The 21734-nt window shown below is 46.6% G+C and overlaps 1 protein-coding gene across 29 annotated transcripts in view; it reads right to left on the minus strand.

Annotated features, from left to right (window-relative positions):
- The window catches only part of Dock9 (dedicator of cytokinesis 9), a 269590-nt gene that overhangs the window by 18679 nt on the left and 229177 nt on the right, over positions 1–21734 (minus strand). For 16 of the 29 annotated variants that reach the window (XR_004116337.1, XM_031362315.1, XM_031362305.1 and 13 more), the window contains 5 exons: positions 19956–20069; positions 19183–19398; positions 16692–16749; positions 14443–14549; positions 1248–1370 (listed from right to left, as the gene is read on the minus strand). Coding sequence is in view for 28 of the 29 variants with exons in the window: in XM_031362315.1 (XP_031218175.1) it covers positions 1248–1370; positions 14443–14549; positions 16692–16749; positions 19183–19398; positions 19956–20069 (618 nt within the window). In the remaining variant the exon portion in view is untranslated. Of the gene's footprint in view, positions 1–1247; positions 1371–14442; positions 14550–15867; positions 15946–16691; positions 16750–19182; positions 19399–19955; positions 20070–21734 lie in introns of all 29 variants that reach the window. The other 13 variants (XM_031362308.1, XM_031362300.1, XM_031362309.1 and 10 more) reach the window with 1 other exon arrangement.

Below are 21734 nucleotides of genomic sequence, written 5' to 3' on the forward strand. Positions count from 1 at the left end.
GGTGGGAGGTGTGCATGTGTGTGTGTGTGTGTGTGTAAGGGTGGGAGGTATGCATGTGTGTGTGTAAGGGTGGGAGGTATGCATGTGTGTATAAGGGTGGGAGGTGTGCATGTGTGTGTAAGGGTGGGAGGTGTGCATGTGTGTATAAGGGTGGGAGGTATGCATGTGTGTGTGTAAGGGTGTGAGGCATGCATGTGTGTATAAAAATGGAAGGTGTGCATATGTGTGGGTAAGGGTGGGAGGGAGGTGTACATGTGTGTATAAAGATGGGAAGCATGCATGTGTGTGTGTAGGGGTGGGATGTGCATGTGTGTGTGTAATGGTGGGGGTGTGCATGTGTGTGAGGTATGTGTGTGTGTATAAGGGTGGAAGGGTGTGTGAGTGTGTGTGTGTGTGTGTGTGTGTGTGTGTGCGTGCATACAAGCCGGAGGACTAGCCCAGGTGGTGTTCTCAAGGCTTGTCCTGCTCCACCTTTTGGTTTGTTTGTTTGTTTGCTTGTTTTTGGTTTTTTGAGACAGGGTTTCTCTGTGTAGCCCTGGCTGTCCTGGAACTCACTCTATAGACCAGGCTGGCCTCGAACTCAGAAATCCGCCTGCCTCTGCCTCCCAAGTGCTGGGATTAAAGGCATGGGCCATCACTGCCCAGCCAGAACTCATCTAGGAGGCCATGCTGGGTGGCCAGTGTGCCCTAGGAGTTCACCTGTCTCTCTCTCCAGCACTGGGAATAGGAGCATGTGTCACCACATCCAACTTTTTTATGTGGGTTCTGGGCATAGAACCTGGGTCCTCTGGCTTTCAGGGACAGTGCTTTACTGACTGGCCCATCTCCTCAGTCCCAGGTATGTGTATATATATTCTGTGTATATCACAGTGTATGTCACAGTGATCATTTCTGGATTGCAGTCTTTTCTGTCTAAAATGAACACCCACTGTGGAATCTACTCCCAGGCCAACAGGCAGTAGTGTATTAGATCCTCTGATGTCAAGCAGGCTCTATTTTTCATGGACTGACTTCTGAACGGGCAATTCACATAACTCTGGGGAAACATCGAAAGTTCCAAGTTGGGATGAACCCCTAGCAGTTCAAGACTTAGGTGAGGCCTAGGTGTGTGAAGTCTGACAGTCTTTATAGATAGTGACTGGTGACCACCGTTGAAGTAACTGTGGAGAGTGGGAGTCCAGCTGGGCACGGCTGGCTTCTGCATGAGGCCTGGGGTGTGTCAAACAGGAGAACAGACAGCCACACACCTCGAAATCCCTCCGCTTTTCATAGATGGGGATGATAAGCTTATAGATGTCAGCGATCAGCTCGTAGCGCTCTGCCTTCCAAAGTCCATCTGCACACTGCTCCAGCAGCTCCATCAGCACATCCTGATCAAAGAGGAAGGGCCGGGGACAGGAGATTACGGAGAACCTGCCATTGCACTCCTCGTGGAATGTGTAACCCAAAGGCTGCTTGTCGTGGAATTTAGAATGCACAACTTTTAAGCACCAATTCTATGATTGTAACAACTCCCTACACCAAGTTCCTTAAGGGGCTGTCTCCCTACATCATGTTTACATACAAGAACTAAACAGGTAAACTAGCTGGGGCCCAGCTGGCCCAGACGTTGGGAGCACTCACTACTCTCGAAAGGGACCCAGGTCCGGTCCTCAGCACCCATACTGGGCAGTTCATGATGGTCTGTACCTGTTGCTCTGGGCACTGTATATATGTAATACACATACATTCACACAGACAAACACTCATGTACATAGAACCTAAGTTGACATAGGTCAACTCCCATGAGCTCTCAGCTCTTATTATTCGCTTTCCTTTCTGATGGACAAACTCTGACCATGTTGAGACATGGAGCATTACTAAGCACGACTTCAACTCCAACTGAACAGCCTGAAGTTATCCAGGCGTGGTGCATGGTGGGACGTAGGCCTGTTTTCCCAACACCCTTCCTTCCTTCCTTCCTTCCTTCCTCTGGTGATTACCTCCTACAGGAGTCTGCACAGTCCCCTGCTTTCTGTGGAGCTCTTAGAGTTTGGAGGTAACACTACCTATGGCTTAATCATACTGATTATCTTTTTCTTAGCCACAGCCACTGGCTCATCACAGTGCCATAACAGTCAGTTTTAGGTTTCCAACTTGGAATGCTCAGATGGAAATGGCAGACACAGGAGAGGCAGCTTAGAGCCTACGGGGTCCATGGAAAGGGACTGAAGAGCCTGCTTCTGCCCCAACTAACAAAAGCTCTGTTAAAGTCTTGGACTGACTCAATAAGGTAACCTATTTGTCCTTCTCTATACTGGAACTGATTCTTTGTGAATTTCACATCATGCATCCCAACCCCACGCATCTCCCCATCCCACTGCATATGCCCTCTGCCCAAGTAACCTCCACCTCAACGAAAATAAACAATGTGTCCCACAGTGTACCCTTCTGTTCATACATCTTTACTTGCAAATATATTCATTGCAATGAGTCATTGGTCTGGCTTCTCCTACACTATCAATTACTGGATCCTCATGGGGACTCTTCTTCAATATCTTGTTGCTGCTCTGTGTTATGGAAATCCTGCAGCTTTGGATCAGCAGATCAGATCCAAAGCTGGGCCCCTTCAAGTGCCTCAGCAGTTCATAGATGGGCCAAATCAGAGCCCTGGATCTGGGGCTAGGTGGTAGCTGAGTTGGCCAGCCTGCCAGATCTGCCACACCCACACCACCTGGGCGAGCTCTCCAACACTGGCCTAGCTAGCTTACCCAATGCTGCATCTGGATAGGGGCAAGGTCAGCTCTCTGGCTTTCATGCCCCTGGGGCTAGCTTACTCTCAACTTTGCCACCAGTAGTCAGCTCTACTGTGCTTCCCAGTTGAGGTGCAGAGCCCATCTCCCAAATGCTATAGCCAGCAGGGGGCAGGGCTAACTCTCATGCTCTCATGACCTAGGGACTGGCTCTCCTACCTGCCATAGATGGGGAGGTGGGAGGAGAGGTTCTTTTTTGTTTTTGTTTTTTATTGTTATTGTTTTGAGACAGCTCATGTATCCCAGGCTGGACTCATCTGGTTTTATATGGTGTGGAAGATTGAACACAGGGTTTCACACATACCAGACAAGCACTGTATCAATGGAGCCACACGCCTCTCACCCCATGGGCCTTGCTCCTTCCTCATTATTTACCAGTTCTTCCAGAATTTCATACATTTCCCAAATGCAGACTAATGTTCATCACAGGTCCAGTGCCCGTGGTTTATAGAGCCAAAGAAAATATCATTTTAATTAGCTTGTTATGATACTGTGCAATCAAGCCCACTTAACTCCTGTGCTGTATTTATGACACACACCATAAAATTGTCATTTGTGGGACTGAACTCTGCACCACCAGTGCCTATAAAAAGGTATGACAGTCGTCTCGGGCTTTATTGTCGCCCTCATTAAAGCCAGATGTACACAGTAACCACCAGAACAGATGCAGAGAACCCAGAGAACTTTCCAGAGCCATCCTGTCTCTGTTGCATTTATGTTATAAAGATGTCTGTCCTGCTTTTATTTCTAGTCTTTTCTAATGGACAGTCCAGCATACCAAACATGCCAAATATTTCTTCATGTTCCACTGCTTATTTAAAAAAGCTAAATGAGGGCTGGCGAGATGGCTCAGCGGGTAAGAGCACTGACTGCTCTTCCGAAGGTCCTGAGTTCGGATCCCAGCAACCACATGGTGGCTCACAACCACCCATGATGAGGTCTGACGCCCTCTTCTGGTGCGTCTGAAGACAGCTACTGTGAATTACAAGAGCAAGCGGGGCTGGAGTAAGCGGGCCAGAGAGCAGCCATACACATGATGGCTCACGGCCATCTGTACAGCTACAGTGTACTCATACACATAAAATAAATAAAATAAATCTGAGAAAAAAAGCTAAATGAGAAAGCATAAAAATAAAACTTGTAAAATTTCATAGTCACACTCATGTCATTGTAAACAGAATGAGTTTGAGGTTTCCCCCCTCATTGTTGTTGGTCTGTTCAGTAAGAATAGACCCTGCTCCCAAGAATGTTGTGGAATCTGTAGATTCTGTATGTTAATTCACAAGTCAGTTAAGCTTCTCACATTTCAATTACTACTTTCTACTTTGTATTAATTTTGCTTAAAAAGATCTTTTTATCACCAGGGTACATATTCTCTCACAGTCCCTGACATACATAGTCAGTAACCAAGCGGTTCTCAGAAGCAGGTTTATATTTTCCTCAGTGATGTTAGCAATACTGGGTGCCAGGAACTCCTTTGTGTGGGAGAGGTGTTGGTGAGATTTATCAAAGCCTTGTATTTCTCACAGATCTCAGGGTCAGGCCCACTACCGACACGGATTTCCCAAGCACTGCATCTCAGTGTTGCCATGGAACCACAGAGGAGACTGAAGGAGTCTAAGGAAAATGTTCCCAAGGGGACAGCTTTATTTTCAAAATATTCTATAGTGTAATCATTTGTCCCTGCATTCTAACATCCAGGTTTACCACGAATGTAAACTTTCTGTGAAGATGTACAGTTGGTTTTACTAGTTGCCATGGTCATAGCATGGAGACATAGAATGACGGAACCTATTTATTGTGGATCATAAAAGAACACTAGGTAACTTTAATTCTGTTGCCTTAGGAATTATAGCATAATAAAAATCAGAAGTTAGTTATGTTTGTTTTTATCAGGTGCAAAGGAAACTCCAATTCCCCAGACTCCAAAAGGCAGTTCATATATCCAGAGATGAGTCCAACCTGGGCTATAGGCGCACTGCTGACAGTTAGGTAAAAAGCCAGCCAGCATTCCCAGGACTTGTGAAGCTGATTCTCTACTAAAGGGAGTCATTTCCCTAACCCTGGTGGACGGACAGACAGCTACGTGTGGTTGCACATCAGTGCTGACTCCAGGCTCCCTCAGCATCACCAGTACCTGTTTCACAGTTAAAGGTCAGTCTCCGGCTGGCCTTATACCCACCTACTGTCTTATTCAAAGTTGTCTAGAATCCTTTCAGGATCGCAGGTCTCTTTTATTTCCAATGTTCCCTCCCACTTCTCCAGCCCTGGCCACTGGCCATGTTCAGCCCCCGTCTTTCTTCTTTGTTCTGAACTCTTCCAGATGCCGCTGGCTGCTCTCTCTCTCTCTCTCTCTCTCTCTCTCTGTCTCTCTGTCTCTCTCTGTCTCTGTCTCTCTCTCTGTCTCTCTGTCTCTCTCTGTCTCTGTCTCTCTCTCTGTCTCTCTGTCTCTCTCTCTCTGTCTCTGTCTCTCTCTGTCTCTGTCTCTGTCTGTCTGTCTGTCTGTCTGTCTCTCTCTCTCATGTTCCCAGTTTCTCTACTACACCTTCTTGAGCACAGTTCTGAAACAGGAACTCATACAGTTCGAGCACCTTCCAGCATCTTCCTCCCAAGTGCTGGGATTCAGATACATGCCACAATGTTAAGAATCTACAACGATTCTGATGTGATATTACAAGAAGAGTCATAAAATTTTCTTAAGAAGTTAAAGTTGGAAGTGATTTTAAAAGTTTCCATTCAGCCATTCCCCTGCCCTAGACATTTTAATCAAACACTTACAGTATAGAAGGTAGCATGCTCGATACCAGGGATACAAAACCAAATCTATTTAAGTCCAGTCTTTGTCATCGGTCTGCTCAGTGGATTTCTACCAAGTACGGAGACTGCATTTTCAATGATTGATTGATTGGTCTGCTCAGTGGATCTCTACCAAGTATGGAGACTGCATTTTCAGTGATTGATTGATTGGTCTGCTCAGTGGATCTCTACCAAGTATGGAGACTGCATTTTCAGTGGTGTTGTGTTGAAGGCTTGGTCTAGATGGTGGGGGAATTTTAGAAGTTTGGGCACAGATAGAGAAAGTGGGTTGCTAGTGAGAAGTTATGCTGGTAAACTGTCATAGGTTGCTAGTAACTGGTTGAAAGCAGGCGTTGGGAACAAGGAGGGCTCGTGTCAGTCTTACCGACGGGTGTTAAAAGTCTCGTACCCTGAGAACAGCCACAACCTGGCCTGTTTCCTACAGAGGCTACTAGTTTTCATCCCATGGTAAGAATGCCTGGGTAGTAAAGAGAGGCTGGAAACTTTGTGGAGAGGAAGCTCTGCTGGGCCTGGAAACCTCTCAACCAGGAATCCAGCAAGATGGCTCCAGTGGGGCTTCTTTGCCATTTCTGCTGGATGTTGCAGTGGCCTGATTTGATGCTACTTTTGCCGGCTTTCCCCACCGGCTTTTCAACTTGTTTTTGCCGGACGTTGTAAATGTTAGATATGATAATGTTTTATATACAAGCTGTTTCTATCAATCTGATGTCTGCTTCTTGCTGTTTATCCTTTTACTCCTGTTTGCCACAGAAAAAACAAAACCAAAACCAAAAATAACCCCTGCTCCCCTGCACTCATTCAAAACCCAAAGCACAGATGTCACTTGTCTTTTCCTCACGGAACACCAAGGGTGCATCTTAAAAGCCTGAGGGGACGTCTTGTCCCTGGCCTTTGCACGCCCTCTCTCCTCATTCCTCATTCCCAACCACCAGCAGGTGAGCATTCGCATCCTCCCTTCCTTCTGCTGTGATGATTTGACCTCACTTTGACCCAGAAACAATGGAGCCATTAGAGCACAAACTGAAGCCTCTGAGCTGGTCAGTAAATCTCTCCTCCTTTTGAACCGTTTCCTCTCAGGCATTTGTCATAGAGACAATAAAAGCTAAGGAATACAGATGGGTTTTGTTTCAGCTGTGTGGTGGAGAGGCGGGGGCCCATAAGGGAACACGCAAGCATTCTTAGCAGGCAGAATTGATGTACTGGAGTCTTGGAACCACCAGCTGGTGGAGATGTGTCACAGAATAGCACTCCCTGCTCTGTGTAGGAGACAGAACTCATAGAGAGTTCATGGAAGATGGCAGTAAGCCCTCAATAAAGAACTCACAGTGAGTCGGGAACTCAGAGGAGTGGCATCCACTCAGATATGAGAGGAAGGGAAGATAGGTAGACATAAACTTGGAGTCCATTGGGAAGAAAAAATTGAGAAAATGCCTCTACCAGACATGCCAGTAGGCACAGATGTGGTGCATTTTCTTGATTAACGTTCAATGTGGGATGGCCCAGCACATTGTAAGTGGTGCCCCCTAGGGCAGGTACTCCTAGGGCAGGTGGTCCTAGATTATACCTGAGAGCAAGCCAGCAAAGCAGCATGCCTCCATTGCTCCTTGACCTAGAGACAGGCTTGCTCCTACCTCCAGGTTTCTGCCCTGCCTGAGTTCCTGCCTTGACTTCTCTCAGTGAAGGACCATTACCTGGAAGATAAGGGGAGACAAACCCTTTTCTTCCCAAAGTTGCTTTTGGTCACAGTGTTTTTATCACAGCAATAGAAACCCTAACTAAGACACATGATATGTGAAGAACTGGCACATAGTTTGATGGGCTAGAGAGTCTGTACCCTGTGAGCAGACATGAGGAGCTCGAGGGGAGACACAGGACTAAACACACCACAGTGGCAGACTCAAAGTTTTCTACATAAAAAATAAATTGGTCATTTAGTGAAGATTATTTCTAAAAAAAGGCATCTTTTAAAATGCCTCACACATGTCTGCTCATGTGTATGTGCACCATGTGCAAGTGCAGACCAAGAAGACTAAGAGATGCCCTGGAATGGAGTTACAGGGAGTGTGGGGAACCGTGTGGGTGCTAGGAACTGAATCTGGGTCCTCTAGAGGAGCAGCAAGCGCTCCTAACCACTGAGTCCCAGGTGACCTGCCCTGCAGGCACCACTCACAAGGGTCTGGGCCCTCCTACCTTGAGCATTAGTCAAGAAAATGCCCCATGACCTTGCCTACTGGCCTGTCTGGTAGAGATTTAAATACAGTTTTACTCTGGCTTAGACAACCTAGAAAAAGGAATTCAAATAGTGTATGATGTATTAAAGGATGTGGATAGTTAAGCTCATTGGAGGAAAATCTGTTACATGTGTCATTCAGAAAGATGTCATTCAACTGGAGACTCCCCAGGGTGGCTAGGAATGGCAAAGTTTGATAAAATAAACAGAAATATCATCACCAATACACATTCACTGTCATCACAAATTAGGAAAGACCGTGTCAGTCATGTTTACATCCTAAGAAACACTGTTTCATCCTCATTCTTGGTCAGGAGGCATTCAGGACCCATGGCCTAACAGCCCAAATGCATTTCTTATTGCAAAGAAAAGGTGATGTACAAACTACATCAAAAGCAGGATTAGTATAGGTTTTCTCAAAAAACAAACTAAAAGCAAACAGAACAAACCTACGGTTTAGTGCTTAAGGGCACTGGCTCTTCCAGGAGCAAGGTTCAATCCTAGCCCCCACATGACAGCTCACAACTGTATGTAATTTCTGACCCCAGGGAATCCAACAGGCATGCACATGGTGTAGGGACAGACATGAAGGAGAGACACATACAATAACACATAAACACCCTAAATCGTCTTCTCATGACATCACTCATACACATAATAACACGCAAACACCCTAAACCGTTTTCTCATGGCATCAAGTGTGGATTACTTAACACCAAGGCATCCGTGGTAAATTATTCAACCTATGCTAATTCTAAACCAAGACAGTTACAGCTCCTCCATGGAGCAACAGGGCTTTGGACAGAAATCAGAGGCAGTAATCATAGACAGTTAAGTTTAATAGACCATATATATCAATATAAAATTACAAGGGTCATAAAACTAAGGCATGCTAACTAAACACTTGAGCATACATATAAAATTCCAAGCAGAAATTCCATTTCCTTTGAATCAGCAGTCACTGTCCCTGGAAACCAAAGGAAGTCATACAATGGGCAGAACAGTGTCGAGCAAAATGCCCAATGGGCTTCCCACCTTGGACAAACACACACTAAGCTCCTTCTCATAATTGTCGACATGCACAGGAACAGGCTGGGGAGGGGCTCTGTGTATCTACAAAACACACATTTTATGGTACTAGACTAGACTTAAAAATCTCAATGCGTAAAATCCATAAGCCATTGAGGAAGTTTAAAAACACGAAATTAGCCAGTTTCATCCATAGGGATGTTGTACTAACATACCCGAGGGTGCTGAACACCTGGTCTGTGGGAACAACACTAACGGTGCGTGCACACAGCTGTCACACTAATGGTGTGTGTGTGCACTACGATCAATTCCCACACAAGGAAGCATCTGTGTGTGGCACTGACTTTCCTACATACATGTCACTTGTTCTGCCTTTGGATAAAATCAAGGTGATAATTAAAATAGAGTCAGACACCGCCTCCATTCTACTGCTCAGGTGTAAATGAATCTGTGAGCAGGCTAGGCAGTGATGCACTATCATTGCCCACCTCACACTTGTGCTGTGCAGTCGAGGGCACTAATCGCCTAGAATGTTAGAGCGCTGATCCCAGGGCCTGTGGACGTGGCTCAGAGAATGTAAGCCCTTGCTGATCTTCCAAAGGACCCACATTTGGATTCCACAACCGTGTCAGGTAGCTCACAACAGCCTGTAACTCCTGCTCTAGAAGACCCAACATCATCTTCTGGTATGTATAAATACAAAAAAAAAATCTGAAAAACAATTACTGATTCTTGTATCCCACCCATACTTAACTGAGTTTGGCGATGAAGAGTCAAGAGAGCATAATTGGGATTTATAACAGGAACCAAGTAACCCCTAAGCACAGGGAAGTCCAGGTACTACGATATTAAATGAAAGCCTGTGGGCAGGCTCCTTGTCTACACGGCCTCCTTGGCTAGCACTGGGCACATGCAGTTAGTTTATGGATGAATTAACAAGTCAAAACAGAAACTCCCAGGACACAGGAACTCAGACGGCTTTCAATTCTGATTCTCAGGGACTATGAGTTAGGTGTTCTTTTTCAGTGGGAAGAAACCATCTAAAACTATGGTTTCATGTTGCCCTGCTTTATATCTCTAGCACACAGCTCACTGCCAAGGAAGCCCCGCAGGTACTCCAGAATGAAGGATGCTCTGGTGTCAGCCAGGGACAGAATGACCACACAAGCTCTACTGGCCTCGTCCCCTTCTGTGACCAATGCTGTTTGGAAGAATCACTGTCTAGGGAGGGAACACACAGGACTTAGATGATTCTGGAACACTCCCAGTTAAGGCAAAAGAGGTTAGATGGGGTTACAAGTGCCGACATTAGGACGAGGTACAAACAGAATCACTGACTATTCTGCTGATTTCTGTCTTCTGAGATGCTCGATGGATGTGAACATTCAGTCTGTTACCAGCAGCTGTTTCAGAATAGAAGTGTTTTTGTCTAAAGGAAACCAGAGACTTGCTGGGTTGAGTTCGTGCATATTCCCTGTACTCAGTGGTGACTCTGGACAGGTAGGATTTATAGCTAAATAGCCAATATGTTGGTGGTAGTCAATTCTTTTAAACCAAGGAGGGAGTGGCTCCATTTTCCACCCATCAATGAAGTTATGAAGATGAATGCTGGCCAGCTTCTAAGGAAAGTATACAGCCCGGTTCCTGCAAACCTTCAGTTACATTCCTATCATCCAGTTAATATGCAGCCTTGATTTATATGTGTTCCTTTTAAAGACATGCAATGGAACATGCTCTGTTGGTCATTCTCATTAAATTCATGCCCACCAGCCCCAGAACAGAGTTCTTCTACCTAGGGACCACAGACATCCCCCGAGTACTACTGGGCCTGTTTACACAGAACCACCACCAACCAAAACCCACAGCAATGTGGAGAACACAGCATTATCCAGACTATGAAAGAGATGGAAACCTTTTCACAGTATGCGAGAGCTGAAGAAGGGCAGACTACTCTTGGTACTGATTTGGGGTTATACAGAGGTGAATAAAAGGGACAAGGTGTTTTCCGTCTTCTCATCTAGAGTCCCTCTTGGCCCTGAAATGGACACATCAACATAGCTGGTTTGGTAACAGAACCCCAGTCTTCTGGCTCCTAGGCTGAGATGGGCCGTGGGTGGGTCCCAGTTAAAGCTCCCCTTTCTATCTCCTCATCTACTCCTTTAACTTAAAGGGGTGAGCTGTTGTGGGAACTAAGAAGATAAACTCCAGGGCAGACAAGGGAGGCCTGGCTTGTGACGTTTCAGAGGAAGGCAAAGACTACACTAAGCCATTTGTGTGATATTTTGCATTACAAATCCGTGGCTTCTGGTCAGCTGGGGTTGAAGAATCTGCTGTGACTAACAGGAGACCAGAACCAGTAAAACAAAACCTTCGCTTAGCTGGGGCAATCAAAGTCTAAGAAGTGTTTCCTCAAGGTCAGCACACAGAAGCTGTGTTCCGGAGGGGCCAAGGCTGCATCTCATGCTGGCAGCTGAACTCAGTAGCCTAAGACACTCCAGGTGGGGCTGGCCTTGATGGCATGAAAGGCTCATGGAGAGCAGCTGGCACTTTACTTGGTTTTCCTATCTGCACTTCTTTTAAATTTTTGAGACAGGATCTTTCCCAGTCTATGGCCACCTTGAGATTGCAGCAGCAATCCTCCAGGCTCACCACTTGGTGCTGGAATTGCAGGTGCAAGTCTTGGCCTCCGGGCTTGGTTCCCTTTTTGAATTTTTAGTCTCTTTGTTAGAGTTTTTCCACTTTTCCAAAGGTATAGCCTCTACCCGACAGGATCCTGTTACTGCGTCAGTCACAAACAGGGTGATTTCAAGGTTACTGGAGTCCAGGACAATTCTGGTACCTTTGGAAACTCAGCATCTCCAACCGAGCAGGCCAGGCCCTGATTTCTTAGCATGCACTGAGTACAAGAACTGGATGCTTCGGTATAATTAGTGGTTAGGCACCTGGAAGTCATGCTATGTTTTCACCAGGGAAGGGAGAGACGAGCCAAGCACTTCCTGGGTCTCAGCCTGCTGCTAAGACAATTGTGCACATTTAGGTAGCTCCCTGACCATCATGTTAGAGCACTGACAGCATTTACCCATATCAACCTGTGAGGATTTAAGGGGTTGTGATTTTTATTACTGGGTCACAGGCTTCTCTCTTGTCAGTTCTCATAATTCCTTCCTCTTAGGTACAAACTGTTCACCTCACAGATTGTTTACCTTGAGACATCCAAGCAACCGACCTGAAGATCAACATGGCAGTTTCTGTTTTCCTGTCACTGAGAACTGGTTACTTCCTGTCAGTTGGAATCTTGACAGTAGGACTTTATGGCCCCGCAGTGTCTCATCCTAACCATTACAGACTGTCATGCACTATGGACCTTGTTAAAGATTTACACACTTTATGCTTCAAGGACGGGGTGGCTCAACCATATTCTGAAAACAGCTGATAAAGCGGTCCTTGTCACACGCTCAAGTCTTACTCAGAGGTGGTGCCACCCATAGGTTTCTCCAAGGGATGTATGCATTTGACCTCAGAGGCTAATTTGTTAGGTTCTCAAAACTACTTCAGTCTGTAACTTGATCAGAAGTGCAATCATGAGCCTCATGTCATCTTGCAGGGCAGGTTACTGAAAACTAGACTTTCAAATCCTTAATTGATATTGGCACTGCTGTGTTCCTTACCTAGTTTCAAACAAAGCTCTAGAGAATGGCCTGGCCCCAGGGCTGATGGGCTTAACCAAAGAGAAAGCACGGACATGCCTACTTTCAAAGAAACCAGTCAAAACAAAAATAAAAAACAACCAATCAACCAATCAGAAAAACCAAACTACCATCTGTCCAGGCATTTCATGGTGTAAAAATGGAGTAATAGTTTATACTATGGAGTTAACAACTTATGTTCTCCTGAGGGTAACTAGAAAATTTCACATACCATGATTAAACCTAATTTAACAGTATTTGTTTTTAAAGATTTATTTCTGTGTGTGTCTTTGTGTGTGTGTCTGAGTGTATATGTACATGAGTGCATGCATGCACAGACACCAGCAGAGGGCATCAGATCCCTTGGAGCTGGAGTCACAGGTCACTGTGAGCCACCCAGTGTAGTTGTAGGTGCAAGGAATCGAATTCGGGACCTTATGACTGAGCGGCAAGCTCTCTTAATGGTCGAGGTGTCTCTCAAGCCCTACTTTAATATTTTAACTTCACCTGGTGAAGCTCGGGTCCTGTGCAAGGGGAGTAAGCCTCAAACTCCTGCGCCATCTCTCTAGTTCCCCCTTATGCAGCTTATGCTTTACTGAAGACCTCAAAGAACTTCCAATTATTGACAGTTCCTCTACCTTCTTACTCAGTCTGTTTCATGGTTGTTGGTGCATAAAAGGAATCCAGCATCACACCTGTACTCTATAAGGGCCTCACAGACTTCCTTAGAGGACTCTGGGGCACATTTTCAGAAACGGGTCCACAGGTCTGGTTTATGTCATAGGAGATATTTGTCTGTGGACCCTTCTCACTGGCATAAAAAACAATGAAGAGCTGCAATGCTGCCTTCCTGCACACACAGTCTCCAAGTCAAGAAATAACAGGTTCAGACAGTGGAGGTGGATGGTATGAGCCTCTCTCTGCTGATATTTCCTCTCCAAATGAACAAGTGGGTAACTTTGTTTCTCCTCAAAAGAGCAGAATTAAAAGGATCCTTTTACTCTTTCACTCTACCTTGGGTTTGTGGGGAGGAAGGGAGACACAGGTGCATACACAGGTGCACACAGGTGTACAAGGTACACACAGGTGCACACGGGTGCCCACACAGGTGCCCACACAGGTGCACACAGTTACACTCAGGTGCACACAGGTGTACAAGGTACACACAGGTGCCCACACAGATGCCCACACAGGTATACACAGGTGCATACAGTTACATTCAGGTGCACACAGGTGCACAGAGGTACATACAGGTACACACAGATGGCCACACAGGTGAACACAGGTATACACAGGTACACACAGGTAAACACAGGTACATACAGTGCACACGGGTGCACACAGGTGCACACACAGGTGAACACAGGTGCACACACAGGCACACACAGGTGTATACAGGTACATATAGGTACACACAGGTACACGTAGGTACACACAGGTAAACACAGGTACATACAGTGCACACGGGTGCACACAGGTGTACACAGGTACACACACAGGTGTACACAGGTGTACACAGAGGTACACACAGGTGCACAGGAGGGCTGCCTAGGAAGGGGGAGCGAGAGTGGCCCAGCTTTGCCTGCTTGCTTTCAGCCTTCTGGAGAAGCACCTGTGTGAGCCTGTCTTAGGCTCAGCCTGGGCAGCGCTGCGGAGAAAGGCTCTGAGTTGAGGCACTGATGGGTCAGCAGGTTCCGGTGTCCCTAAACAGGGCTACTACTGAGAAGCGTGGGCCTTCGTGGTTTTTCTTAGAGGAACACGCCAGGGACTATTCAACAGCACAGCCGTTTACTAGGTGATAAGATCATCACTCTACGAGCATCTACTGTGACAGACGTGTCAATGTGGTGAGAGACTGTACTGAGCCTACCTGAGCCATGGCACTCACCTCATTGAAATGGACGTCCTGCATGCCGACATCTTCCATCATGGAAGCCTCTTCGTCAATGTTTGGTGTGATGACCCTGAAGGCTGTGCACCCCTGTCTGAACATGCCTAGGCAGGGAGAGAGCAGAGGGAGCACCATCAAGCTGAATGTGGCCGGGACTCTTGGGTTCTTCCTGCCCCCTGGGTTTTCATGTGGAAGTAAACGGCTGATGTGGAAATCTCTCCCATGTGAGCCCAGAAGTCTGGGGACCAGTGTGGCCTTTCTCCAGTCATTTCCCCATCACCCACACAGGAATCTGAGGTCCAGCATGGCCTCTCTCTAGTCATTTCCCCAGTGTCCACACAGGAGTCTGGGGACCAGCATGGCCTCTCTCCAGCCAGTTCTCTAGCATCCACATAGGAGTCTGGGGACCAGCGTGGCCTCTCTCCACTAAGTTCTCTAGCATCCACACAGGAGACTGGGGACCATCATGGCCTCTCTCCAGTCATTTTCCCACACTTCACCTCCAGCCTCTCAACTCTTTCATTTTGTTAACCACCTTAATCCATTCAGCCTTCAAATAAACTATATGCTGAAAAACTATGATTGAGTCAAGCTACTGGCAAATTAACATGGAAATGAAAATCTGATTAGGTGGAAAGATTGTTAGTCAGACACCAGGGAAACCAAAGCCAACCACTGAGACTTAAGTGGCTCAAAGACAGTTGCTTCCTCCCAGTAGTTGGGCACCTTGCCCATTCAGTGGGGGCGACCCACGGACTGGAGCCCACCCCACTTCTTCCAGGGACAGGCAGTCATGCCTGTTATCTGAGGGGCTGCCTTGGCTGGAGAAGCAAAAAGCAGTTGTGGGCCTCAGAGTCTGATACTGCTAGCTACAATGTATCAACATTGGGGTAAAGGTCAATTCCTTGAGATCGAGGTGGTCACTGGGACACCATCTTAAACCAGCTTAGTGTCAGTGGTGTGACATGTGTGAGAGAGGCCTTGGATTGCTAGGCAGAGACATTTCTGCTACACATTTGTTCAAGTTTCCAGTCAATCCCAAGTTAGTTATTTCCAGTCAGTGGTGAGTTAGCCAGAATTTCTACCATGGTGCTCACACAGCCTTGCTTTGATCTGATATGGAAAGCAAAGAGTCCCCAAAGAAAAGCTCTGATCTGGGAACCTGAGGAGACATTAACACCCCTAAAATAAAGACATAAAATCAACCATTGTGTTTTGGCCAGTACAATGAGAAGCACAAAGCTCAAAGCTCTTTCCTTTCCAGTGCTTGTCACATAGGGACAGTAGAGAGAGACCCGCAGAGCCCAGGCACAGAGGGAGAGACACGCAGAACCGAAACACGCACACACCACCACAGCCCTGGAGTGCCACATGAACAGAGCAGCTGGGGACCCTGGGGAGCTGGGTGACCCTCAGGCTCACCTCCCCGGCTCTTCCTCTGGCAGGTGCTATGGCTGTAAGGGAAGACAGGTGGTTCCCGCTGGAGTGCTAGGTCAGCTTCTAAACACAAGGAAATGCGTCACCTGATAAAATGACTCAGCAGGACATACTAAGTGATTTCCTCTCACTGTCTCTGATGTCTGACAGCCCCATTCTACAAAACAGACACTTCATGACCTTGGCACCTGTGACTTTATAATGCTTCTCCCTTTGTAAGAGCATGCCTCATGAGCTTGGAAAAGGACTGCTGTTCATAGATACTGTGTGTGCAGACTGTCAGTTTCCCTAGAACCTCAATACTACAAACCAAATGTCACCCTGAAGGCTGCACCAGGTAACTGTGTAACTAAGAGGAACCAGGAATGAACTCATGAGAACAAATGTATGACACACAATTGTGGAGCATCTTGTGCCCCGTGAGACCCCCTGCTAGCATGGTAGCCTCCCGCAATAAAGTTAACAGGGTTACATTCCAGAAACTCTGTCCAACAACTTCCCCTTAAAACTGTCACCGATTGATAAACAGTTCTGGTGGGAAAATATCTCAAGGGGAAATAAATTCATTTTGGCTCACATTAGCTGGTCGGGGGCAGCCAGCTAGTTTTATCAGCTAGTGTTTGTTTGCAGAGCAGCATGAAGCTAGGATGACATGCCATCCTCTCCATAACACTGGTACTTTTGCTTTGCCCATGGAGGCAACTAAATGGTGCAAGCAGGGGTGAAGTGCCAACAGTGTGTGCAGTGCAATCCCTTGCCTTCCCGATCCTCCTGAATGGCCTCTTCACGAGGCTCAAGCATGCCCTTACCTTTCCGTGTAAGATATTCTGCCACCAAGGCTGTCACGTGGACATAGCACATTGCTGCCTGGAATAAAAGACAACAACAAACGGATCAGAATAGTCACTTAGAACCCTGTGTCTTCAGGAGGCATGCCCCCTCCTTAGCTCCTAAGACACCAACTATGAACAGTTGAAAAGTGAGACAGATGACAGGCAACTGCTGGGCTTTCTCCTATTTACAGCTGCTGTATTAGTGCAAAAGACAGAACCTGCAGGCTGGGGATTATTCCATTTTTCTTAAAGCAAAACAATAAATATTTTTAAAAAAAAACATTTTTTTTCCTAGACTCACATTTCAGCTAATAAAATTTCCTTTCAACTTAACTTATTTTTAAACATTTGTTTTTGTTTATGTGTGTGTGTGTTTGTGAATTTGTTTGAAATTCCACCTGTACATGTGTTCAGGTGCCATAGGAGGGAGCTGGATCCCATGGAGCTGGAGTTCCAGGTGGCTGTGTGGTGCTCAGTGTGGGTGCTGGGAACCAAACTCAGATCCTGGAAGAGCAGTGAGCTCTTAACTGCTAACCTTTCTCTCCAGTCCATGCCCTTTCAACTTGAACACTGAAGGCTGTATTTTTTTTTTTTTAAACACAGTTCTAACCAAAAATCTGTGCTGGGGTGCCGCTCAGGAATTAATGTGTGTGTTCAGCATGCCTTAGCTTAAAGCCTCCCTGACCACAGAGATCAATACTATAAATGATTTTAAGATGAGAAAGCAAATACATCCTTTCACCAAGTTGCCCAGTTATTATCAAAATCAAAGGCAAGTGTTGGAACTGAGACCGTGATGAGGGCAGTCTTCATCAGGGGAGTGCTGCCACTGTGTGGTGCCCTTGGTACTGAATGAACACATGTGTAGTGGCACTCTGACCTGTGGCAGGGTGGAGCAACACCTCAGGGAGTTCTGTTCACTAGGCTATCTGACTGCAACAGGCAGTGTTCCCACTGTGACACTGCAGTTTCACAGCACACAGCTAGAGAGCAGTCACAGGATGGAAATAACTGATGGCTTTCTGAAAAACTGCACAACGCCAACTGCAGTGGGAACCAAAAGCAATCTCGTGAAGTATGTATGCATCCTCTGGGGGTGGGCTGAAGAGGAAGCAGGTTGGCAGCACGGGTGCAAGCATTTTCCACTGCTCTGCATGGATTTCTGTGATGCTCCTGCCTCAATTTCCCCTTTCCCCCTCAATGATGGACTGTGACCCGGAGACAGACTTCCCTCCTCTTAGCTGCTTATGCATATTTTTTCTCATGGAAACAGAAATGGAACAGAACAGGCCTCAGAGACATAATTTGGAAATAGGGTTGTTGTTATTAGTTAAAATGAAGTCACACTAGTACTGGATGGGCCTTGAACTCACGACAACTGTGCTGTAAGGGAGAAGAGACCTATGGTAGAGGAATCCATGAAACAGTGGACGCCAAGGAATGAATGTTGGCAAAATGAGCAGCCACGAGAGAGGCAGGGAACACATTCTCTCCTGGATGCTCAGAGAGCAGGCCCATCCAACACCTAGATTTGGAATCACTCGATTCTGTGTTCTAAGGGAACAAACTTCTGTTTGATAAGCCACCCAGTTTGTAGTTGTTTGTTGACAGCTGAATTCTGCTTCTAAGAGACCTGGGCTGTATAAATCATGTAAAAAAAAAAATCTTACACTCCGAGAATGACAGACCATTGCTACCATAACTTCCTTTCCATGATAGCCAAGTGTATGTTTGTGTTCACCCAGAAAGGACTGTGTATGCTTCAGCATGTCACCCTGATGAACAGTGACCAATCTTTCAGACTTAGGATCTTAATCACTGAATAGCCACAGAGACTCACTTTGGTAACATGGCTGCCATATGCAAATGTGTCCAACCACAAACCCTGAATTGGTCTCACGGGAACACAGAACTTGTGTGTAGTCATTAAATTTTCTTGAATTTCTCATTTTACATGACTCCATCAAGGCACAAAAGGCCTAGGGAAGGTGGTGTAATACCAGAGTTAGGAAATGTGTGGTCCTGGGTTTGAAGTATGTCTCCCCATGCCTGCTTCCAGCCATGTAAGCTACATATTGTAATGTGTCTGCTCTGAACATCCAAAAACCTGCTACACACCCAAAACAGGTGAACGGGATTCCTTACCATTATTGTAATAGAAGAGGCTAATTCTACTATGAGACTGAACCACAGAGGAGTCTCGGTGCATAAGAATGTACTTTAAGTAGCAGGCAGCTACATAAATATGCAGGTAACCCCTTATGCTCTGTTTCCAGTGACTAAAATGCCAAGACACCTGGGAGAGCACCCCAAGCGTGGAACTCCTGTACTCTATGTGTGTGAGGCACCCCACTGCTTCCACTGGCTTGTTTTGATCAGTGGTACAATTTTCCTCGAAAGTGGCTTCAGGGAATAGAGGACAACTATTTCTCCAGAACTCAGTCAAGAGCCAGGCAGGGCTCCCTACCTCTGAGAGATCCCCATTTTTAACATGGATCCTTGCCATGCTGTCCAGCCACGTCTTCCTGAGCTCAGGAGTGCTGGCGTAGGACTTAGCCAGGCTGTACTGGAGGTCCACCAGCATCTCTGGATCATTCTCATGCTCCTTCATCTGAGCTGTAGCCATCAGGACTGTGCGGATCCTCTTGGTCAAATCTTTCACATCAGAGGAGAAGCTGGTGTGCTAGACAGGGGACAGGGAAGGACTCATGACATCACCCACTAGACAGAGGAGAGGGAAGGACTCATGACATCACCCACTAGACAGAGGAGAGGAAGGACTCATGACATCACCCACTAGACAGAGGAGAGGAAGGACTCATGATGTCACCCACTAGACAGAGGAGAGGGAAGGACTCATGACGTCACCCACTAGACAGAGGAGAGGGAAGGACTCATGACATCACCAACTAGACAGAGGAGAGGAAGGACTCATGATGTCACCCACTAGACAGAGGAGAGGGAAGGACTCATGACGTCATCCACCATACAGGGGAGAGGAAAGGACTCATAACATCACCCACTAGACAGAGGACAGGGAAGGACTCATGATGTTACCCACTAGACAGAGGAGAGGGAAGGACTCATGACATCATCCACTAGACAGGAGAGAAGAAAGGACTTATGACATCACCTACTATACAGGGGAGAAGGGAAGCACTCATGACATCACCCACTTTATTCACATGCACACACATCCTATGACCTGGCAGACTTGGGGTGAAAACAGAAGTTACTCACCTTGATGAGCCGGTCACTGTTGGCACAGTTGTTGATGATAGACAAGGACTGCTGGAATCTGGTTCCTCCGATGCCAACCACGTCTGCGATCAGCTGGCTGACAGAGATGATGACCTTAGGGACAGACACACAAGCAATCAATTCACCTTCATATGAGTGCCAGGTTCAGCTTCTGGGTTCAGTTAGGATGTTCATGAAGCCTCTGCATCTTTCGATGTGTGGGCTGGGGGGACCCCACCACTGTGGGGAACAGTTTGGGTGATATTTTTAATCACTTTCAAAAACCATTCCAGATTTCATTGTTTTCCCTAACGTATTTGCCCATAAATTAAAAATGCAAATGAATCAGAAAGAGCACAGAAGAACAAGGAGGAGACACACCCACACCACTTGGGTTGCCACTTACCCACTGCATTCTGGGTAAGAGGGGAAACCATATTACGCTCCCCTCAGTTTTGTTTTGAGCTTACATGTATTAATTATTCAATGGGTAGATGGTATGTTTTAAAACAGAACATGCAGATGCCAACTATGCAATGGGCAATCTGCCGTTTGGAGCCTGTGAATAGCATTGCCCTGACTTGGGTGCTCCAGCACCAACATGGAGGCCCTCTGTTGTTTCCCTCCACCACATGTGGGTACAGCCTGTGAGCATTGTCAACTGAAACCCTTCTTCCTTCCAACCTCACCATCTCTTATCCAGAATATCATCCTCTCTGACCCAGATTGCACAGCGTTCTCTGTTGATGAAGTGTGCACCCCTTAAGATCTGCTCTTAAAACTGGAGTCCGAGTGGGTGGGTCTTCTGAACATAAGCCTGTCTTCTGTAACTTCTCACCTGTGCTCTAAGCATGAAGGGCTTTTCTAGTTTCCCAGGTGGGTGATTCCCTCAGTGTACCTATGGCTCAGAACATGCCTAATACCCTTCAAGCCACACCCATCTTAGTCCTCCAGGCTCTAGAGAGCTGCCTCTTCTCCCCAGCTTCCCTAACCAGGTGCTCTTCCTGGTTTCCTCAGGACTCTCCATGGGAATACTGACTGGCCTTGCATTCGTGCAGGGCAGGGCCAGGAGGATCAGTTCTGTTCCTGGTTGTAGTCCTTAGTCCTGGCAATTAAGTCTGCAGACAAAGACCACTAAATAAGAAAGGGACAAATACAGATGGGAAAGGTTCTCCCATCACGTGTCCACAGAAAACACATCTACAAAAGTGTAGATTGCTGTCTCTATGAAGGTGAAAAGATAAGGTTACAGCCTGTGATTGGGCAGTGGAAAAAGAAGGCAGGCAGGGAGTTTTAAAGACAGGACAGAGAGAAACAGAGAGACAGAGAGAATACGACAAGATGGAACCTATAGGACAGGATGATGAAGCTGATCCAGGCAGTCTGAAAGAGTCAGGGGCAGCTATGGATAGCATAGAAGGACAATAGAGTAATGTAGGGTGCATCTGCCTCATCGAGGTGTGGAGCTTGTATTTATATCAATTGAGTGTTGAGTTCTTTGTGTGGGCATTTTTGGCATTGAGAATTTACTGTTATCAATCTGACTGATAAATTACAAGCCTCTAGAGTCTTCATTTAAAGGGGCTAGGGATTTAGAGCCAGCAGGAGCCAGTCCTGGAGGGGCTAGCAGGAGGAGGATGGCCTGGGAGGATACGAGCGATTTGGCAGCAGCAAATTGGGTGTTGCCTCTTGGTAACAGGGTAGCCATGGGGGTAGCGATATGGCAGCAGAGAACCTTGGGAAATTGGGTGGACCGCCTCTTGGGGACAGGGTAGTCAC

Source organism: Mastomys coucha, unplaced genomic scaffold (genome assembly GCF_008632895.1).
Source record: "Mastomys coucha isolate ucsf_1 unplaced genomic scaffold, UCSF_Mcou_1 pScaffold9, whole genome shotgun sequence".
Lineage (NCBI taxonomy): Eukaryota > Metazoa > Chordata > Mammalia > Rodentia > Muridae > Mastomys > Mastomys coucha.